At 42.1% G+C, this 7,928-nt stretch overlaps 1 protein-coding gene across 1 annotated transcript in view; it reads right to left on the bottom strand.

Moving 5' to 3' along the window:
• Positions 1-7,928, bottom strand: part of NFAT5 (nuclear factor of activated T cells 5) — a 43,018-nt gene that overhangs the window by 14,505 nt on the left and 20,585 nt on the right. Inside the window, 2 exon segments of the mRNA XM_009642639.2 lie at positions 1,656-1,828; positions 3,800-3,990. Coding sequence (XP_009640934.1) covers positions 1,656-1,828; positions 3,800-3,990 — 364 coding nt within the window.

Below are 7,928 nucleotides of genomic sequence, written 5' to 3'. Positions count from 1 at the left end.
TTTTTAGCTAAACAGCCTATTATAAAATCAGTCTGCAAACCACCTCAGATTCGCAGCTTCTGCTTACAGTTTTGGACTGTTATGTGTTTAAGAAAACACCAGATGATTTCCGTTCCCATTTCTGCTATGATTTAAATAATTTGATCTTTAACCAGGAAGTTAATGATATAAACAAAATGTATACAGAAATAGCTTTTGGAGATTTTACAGAAAATGTTTTTTTTCTTAAATCTGAAAATGAGTATCAGATACTACAATGCTATACTGACTGGAATGGAGCTACAGGAACAGCCACGTTTCCGCCAAATGTACTTACGTATTTTCCAACAACATAAATGCATGAATGTGAGAACTCTAATTAGTTTAAAAAAAAACAAAACAAAAAAAGAACCAAACAAACGCACCACTGGAAAAAAAGATGTGGCAGGAGGAGGAAAAAAGAGGGACAGAAATGCCTCAACCTTTCTGGAAGAGCACCCCAAAAGATCACCCCGAATGCCAAACTGTTGCCTAAAGCACAGAGCATGGCTGAAGAGAGGAGGAGGGTCCTCCGCTGCACCAGCAGTGACGCGTCTCTGGTTATCAGCCTTTTCAGGGTTTCCGCAGGGTTCCTGCTCTCCCTGAGTCCTGCAAAGGGATTCTCTGGGAGAGCAGAACACTGGAAGGGGAGACGGGCTGCACGGCACAGCTGCCCATCGCCTGTTGCCTGCAGCACTGCAATCGCATGGTGGCATCTGATGTGGAAGCTCACATGTTTCTAATTATCTCCTCTTCCAATCTGTTCTTTCGCTGGCAACAAAGCTGCAGTTTCTGACGAGTTGAATAGGAGCCCTGACACAATAGGTACTGACAGTGTTTAGAAAAAAAACCCAAAAACAATAACTGCTTTTTGTGCAATGGAAAGAGCACAACACAAGCGTGCAGGAGCTTGCATAATCATACTGTGCTCCATGCATGGAGGAAAAGCTTTCCCATCACCTTGTTCATCAATAATCCAACCAACAGCTGTATTAAACACATTTCCCTATCTCTTCTCTCTGACAGATGAGCAGAATTCCCGATGACTGGAAGTCACCACAGACCGTATACGCACAGGCAGCCCCGGATGTACGGCAGCCTCCTCTGATGTCATTCTCCCTGTAGCTCAGTATAACCTAACCACTCAGTGCAGCCATCTGTGCTCAGTGCTAAACACAGCACTTCCATAAATAGATATAAAAAGTTTCATTCTTGCACTGAACCAGAACAGATTCAGCCTCTGGCCCAACAAACTACCACAACTGTAAAGAGCCATGCTTACTAACTTATTAGCAGTCCTTTCTATCACTGAAAGGACAGATGACCGTGACAAGACAGGAGAGATTAAAACCTGTATCAAGAAAGTCATACGGTAAGTTCAAAGCAATCACGACAAAAATTCTGACCTTTTAAAAGGCAAAAATTCATTTCATAAAAGTTATAACTACTTTTAAATACCGGTCACTCATTTAACTAATACCCCACCCCAAATAAAAATCAATCCATGTGATCTTAGCCATAGCAATTGTGAAATAATCACAGATTAACACTGGCTTGGCTTCTTCCCCGAGGCATTTTATGGCAATCGCACTAAAATCCAGAGTCCTCTAATACCAACTTTTGATTTTGATACTTACTGCACAAAATCGGAGAAGAAGGTGTCTGAAGAGTCAAAGTTGAACCATCTTTGCGAGTGATGTTAACACGAAATACCAGCCTAGCACGTGTGCTTTTTTTCTTGGAACCAGCAATCCCTATCCTAGCTTCAACATCAGCATTTCTCAGCTTCAGTATTCCCACGCAATCAACCCTAACAACAGAAAATAGTTGAGAGTTTAATAGAGTTTAAGAAGTTCAGCATCTTTAATAATCTTTCCACAAGTTACACAAGCCACAAAGTCAAACTCTTGAAGTAATTACTGAAATATTATTACATTTTTTTTTTTTTATTTACATGAAATCTCTGTATGACCTTTCTCATTATATCACCCGGTTTTCAATTCATCCCTACATAATTTGAATGATGAATCATGGGAGGACGCAATATGAAAGTCATATGAATAAAACAGAAAATGCAATGTCATAAAGTCATTCTGGTAAGCATTCAATTTATAATCACAGATCTTCATTCTTCCATTCCTGGGGCTAGATCTGGGGGTTTAAGATTACTACTACAAAATGTTCTGCATTCACTTAAAGCAGTAGTAGAAGAAAACTTACTGTCGTCATATTTTTTTTTTATGTTCAGTGGAACTTGGAAGTGATAGATACGTCATACCATAACTGTGGTCCTACGGGAAATGTATACAGGGCCAGGGTGAGAGAGTGGCGCAGGGCTAACTTTCAGAAAGACATGCGAGATGCAAAATTATTTCAAGCAAAAAAACAGACAAACCAAAAACCCCAAACACAGCCTGATGTGTTAAGAAGAATAATATTGTAAATTTACCAGGATCTTAGGCCCTACGTCCAAAACGTACAGGGACCATCAGATACCTAATTTGAGTAGAACGAATTTTTGTGCTGCTTCAGGGCCAACAAGCAACAGCTAGGGAGGAGGGGAGAGTGCAATTCAGAGGGTGGCACTGGCATTCCCACCAACAGAGAGGTGCTACAGCATCACTGAACCCCTGGGAACATTTCTTTTGAGACATCAAGGGTTTTTTTGAGAAAACAGCCTAGGCAAAATGTTTTTTCCTAGATAATTCCAAATTCATCTGTCTAGTATCCCTGTACTTGTATGGGTTTACATTAACACTTCAGGACAATTATAAAATTACTCTCAAGTTTGGAAACTGCCTCTTATCATGGGAATATATTTTAAATATATATTTTTTTTAAAAATCAAATTTATTCAGTCTATTAGCAAACTGTACTATCCTGCTTAAGAAGTGGACATGGTAAATTGAAGAAACCTTTCTTCTGTTGAAAGAAGACAAGCTTCTGAGCAAAGAGTGGCAGCTTTCAACCACGCCTCCATTAAAAGACATTCTACTGAAAAGAACACGTTGAAAGAAGATCACTCCCTTTATATTTATTGATACATGTGAAAAGCTTATTAGGGAATCGCCTATATCTCAGGTTTCTTGCGAGAGCTAAACCACACAGGCAGATGAGGCCACTTGCTCAAAAATCTACTGCCGTTAACCACGGCCATCAGGGCAAGCGCATCCCCTGCCAGCAGCGGCCACGCACTGCCTACGTGCATCTGTAAACTGTATTCGCTACGGTGCCTCTACTTGACCGGGCAAGCTCTGTACAGACAGCAAAGCAGGAGGCCTCCGTGACAAAGGACAGTCTGGTGGAAATGACAGAAATGGAACAAGTGAAGCAAGAGGAGAAGAGCCAGAGTTTAGCCTCACTAGCCACAATGCCCAGCCTTTCGGGCCTAAAGGGAACGGATGATGCCAATATTCTCCTTCCCTCTTCTGATTAGCAATTTTATGCTTGTTAAAAGGCAAGACAACCAGCAGGACCAGTTTATAGTTCACATAGTGCTTGAATATGCACATTATTGTCCAAACAGAACATGAAACTAATGTAACAAAGTTAATTGATAAAGTTTCAGGGAAGACCAGATTAAGCATTAAGTATAATAAACACAAACTAAGAATGAGATTTCAAAGTTTTTCTTCTACAGGTAGCTTCACTAAATGCCAAGATGTTCCAGACCTTTAACTACGAACCAATCCAATCAAAAAAGGAAAAGCAGTTTCTGAAAACAAGCTAATAAATGAAAATACTAAAAAAAAAAAAAAAAAAAAAAAAAAAAGCGACTCACGCAAGTGTCATATTGTTGCTCGGGTCCAGTCCGACTTCAATAACAGTAGTGCCCTCTATATCCACTTCTTTGCAGGGAGTAGTGTTTCTCCCAGTAACTCTGCAGGCCTGGTAGAATCCATGCGGCTTCACTCGACCGGAGTCATTACCCACGAATACTTGCAGCACCACCGGCTCGTTGTGACCTTCCAGCTGAAACACAGCAACACAAATTAAATATTTCAATTGGCCAGCAATGCCTCTTAATTAAAACAGGAAACATTTTATGCAGCTGAATTTGAAGTGAATCCGCTCCCAGCGCTGCTGGGAAAAGTCCTAAGAGATGAAGGAACAAAAATTCTTCATCTAATTTATAAACAAAATGCTGATATGTTTTATCTTTTTTCATTTGTTCTTCCATTAAAAGATGAGTCAGTCATTTAATAAACAGGTAAAATTTTTTTTTAATTATTAATATTTTATTTTTAAACCAACTTGAATCCTATCTACCTTCACACAGAATTATCCCAACTCCAACTTTCAGGTCTCTTACAACCCCTTACTCTCACTCCAACCGTGACTCTTCCCAGGATCCTCCTTCCCCATCAGCATCTCCATCCAGCAGTTAGCTGAGAAAGAGAACATTTGCTGCGGCTGGTTCCAAAGTTGATGAGAATCTGATGGTCAGTATGTGCATGCTGATCGATCGGTTAGCACGCTACGCTTCCAGGATCCCATCTTCACGTCAGCTGCACCTTGCAATCTTTGTGAAACCAGATTAAAATTGTCTAACACTTGCAAAACCACTGGATGAGTGGGAACAGGATGAGGGGGAAAGCAGAGGGAGGAATGGGATCAATGATTTTATGGTCCAACTGTGCAAACCTAGTTTTCCTTCAGACACTAGAATAAAAATTAAGAATGGCAACTTGGTATCTCCTACTTAAAAGTTTATAAACAGTGTTAGGATTCACTGAAACACTGAAATGAAAGCAGGTCAGACATACATTTCCATAATGATTTAGCAATCCTCCTGCTATCCAGTGTGCAAGCCATAATTATCCCAGAATACCTTAGTAACAAGCGCATTCGTTTTTGTAACACTGACATCCTAGCATGAAAGGGTTTGCATCCTTTTATTGCTTTTTTTATTAGTGGAATCCCACTACAGTGCTACATACTAAAAATACTCTGATGTAAAAGTCTTGAAGCAAACCCAGATGTTGTATTACCAAGTAACCTTTTTTATTCTTTTTAGGTAATAGTAGAAAAATACTCCAAGTAAAATGAAGCACTAGATCACTGCCAAATTCCCAGGCCAGAGGTGGAAATTCTTTGCCACATCATTCTAGGAGGAGATAAACCAAGTATTTTTAATGTTTTCATTAAGCCACAACTGTTGCTAGAGGATTTCTAGGTGACATCATCATATTTTGCCCTGGGCCTGGAAGCCCAGTCGATATTTGCAGAAAGAAGCTCAATCTTTATGAGTGAGGAGGTGCAAATAAGAACAGAATCCTCCTGACATGCTTTGAAAATTTAGTTCTGCAGTTCTTCGCAAGTTTGAAAAAAGAAAAAAAAATAAAAAAATCAGCAAATACCGCTAAAATCACAGCATGCTCCTCATGTCCAAAAGGAGCAGTTAGCTTACAGCAGGTTATGGCTGTTATGGATGGGCAAAGCCAAAAGGTTTCTGGAGGTGGCCTACTACAGGCTCCCACGTACGAACCCCAGGCTAGCAGGTATAGCGCGTACCAAAGAGCTCAGAAGCCAAGAGAGCACGAATACACACGAGCCCACGAAAACAGCCAACGAGAGGACTTAATGTCACCAGGTGGCCAAAAGGAAGCGGGGAGTAAAGGGTACTCTGATATTCTACCTTTGAATCTCTTTTACATGGAAAGGGGAACGAAGGGTCTTTGTGTCATGTCATCACGGTCTCCCTAGCTAGAAACAGCACCACCACAGCTAACCAGCGTCGCTTTTCTTCCCCAGTGTTCTTGTCAGGAGAAAATATGAAAGGGGCGCAAGAGCATCTCTCGTCATCTGGATTGCAACTGCTCCAGCTTTGTGGTACTGTTAGCAAGAACATATGAGAATCTGCCACTGATGGCTGGAATGCCTCTCCTGACACTTGGCATTCGGGATAATCTTTCTTTTGCCAGAAAAGTCACTGGACTGAAGTTTGTTTATACAATTTTAATGTGGCGTATGGATTGTAGACTCTCTAGTTCTAAGTCATCATGTAACATGGTTTTCTTTAAAGGGCCACAGAACCTGCTTCTCCTCCTCAGTCTGCTTAAGGATGATGTATCCAAACGGCTGCCCATCACAGGCGCTGCCAGAGAAGAACAAGCACCAGATCTCTACTGAACTACCAACATTTTTACACTATTCTTCCCCATCTTTAAAACACACCCCAAAAGACCCACACAAAACAAAAAGCCCTCTTGTCCTTTACGTATTTTTTTTTCCCACTAGCTCAGATTTCCTGAAGATCCACTGACTCATTTTGCCTGTCCAGCCCTGGCAGACTTCTATATGTAGGGTATGAACGCGTTCGCCTACTGGTAAAGCAAGCTTGAGCTTCCAGGAATTCAGTAACACGAGACTCTTCCAAACAGAATTTTCACTGATGGGTGCTAAAGGGTAACTGGGAAAGGAATTAAAAGGAAATTCAGACGAACAAAGGCCCATTAAGAAATTTCACATAAATGAGCACTGAATCACCATAGCAACAGGACTATATGAATGGATTCTTTTCTTACGAAACCTTACTGGATTTCTACATTGCTGAGGAGGACTGCGTAAAGGGTTGGAGATGTTTCTAACACTGCTGAACAGGACTTTAAAGATAAGTATACTTCTACACGCTGTCAGCAGTAGCCAGCACAAATTTTAAGGGCTGTATCGTAAACAAATATTTCTTTGTGGACCTGGTAAATTAGTCTGGATTGAGAACTGCTTTGCTGCTTTCTCAAAGGGGCATAGCCAAGAAAAAGTACGCAAGGAAATGTCTTTTATCTTTCTGACTTGTATGATAACAAATATAGTTGTCTACTTGCTCGACCTGCTGGCCACACTCTCCCAATACAACCAGGCCACCATTTGTCTTAGTTCCAATGAGCATTCAGTGCTGGCTTGTATTCAGTTCAGTGCCCACTCTCACATTCCTACTGTGGTCGCTGCAGCTTTTGTGGTATTTGACATCAGTTCTTCTGTTTGTCTCTGTGTAAGCGCAGCGTAACTCCTGGTAAGCCTCTCTACCATTTGCATTAGGAAACCTTCACAAGCACAGTCCCAACGTTCTTCGATTGCTTCCACCAGGCTATGCAGCCGTTCTTGCAGACGGACAGACGGCTGAAACCTTTCATGGTGAGAGGTCTGTGAGCAGGAGACTCCCGTTAAGTTACCTACAGAAAGCATCATCTATTATCTTCTCAGCCAGGCAGTCTGTAACAGAGACCAAAACACCATCCCTGACCTTCCTCCCTCCTCTGATCTCAACAGGCCAGTCTCCAATTTCATGCTGGAGGCCTCTGCAGTCAGGGAGCTCCTTGTGACACACGATGTCCTCTCTTCTTTCTAAACAACTGCTGCACGTCCACGACTGCATTCCAGCCATGTACGCTACCCCAAGGCTCTGCGATTCCAGTCAAGTCACAGCCCTGTGACCACGCAAGGGGAAAAAACAGGACCTGCAAATTCACGCTCTGAGCGTTAGCGTGCAGTCACCGGAGAGCAGCCTCTGAATATTCTCCTTTTGGAGCAGGAATTTTTTTACCTCATGTGTCTCCTCCATTTGTAGCTCCTCCTTCCCTTCTGGGCTTTGGCCCCCATCCTCTGACGAACTTACAGTAAAGCCATCCTCAGCAGGCTGCCAAGCCCGATCACTGATTTTTCCCCTCTTTGAGTAAGGTGAATTACACCAGTCGTCCTTTTCTCCCCTCCAAATGAAGGAAGACAAACAAAGCAGCTCAATGCTTGCTGGGGAAATCAGCTCTGCAGCCAGGCCCTGGATCCCTGACTGCATCTGCTCAACCCAGATGCCTCCCCTTGATCAGAAGGATTGAGGCCACCACTCAGTCCCGTGTGCCACTCATCCCTACCTTGGAGCAAGTTACCACCAACACCTGAACTTCAAGGCATCA

Source organism: Egretta garzetta, unplaced genomic scaffold (genome assembly GCF_000687185.1).
Source record: "Egretta garzetta isolate BGI_Z169 unplaced genomic scaffold, ASM68718v1 scaffold67, whole genome shotgun sequence".
Classification (NCBI taxonomy): Eukaryota; Metazoa; Chordata; class Aves; order Pelecaniformes; family Ardeidae; genus Egretta; species Egretta garzetta.
This window is presented reverse-complemented; position numbering and strand designations above follow the sequence as displayed.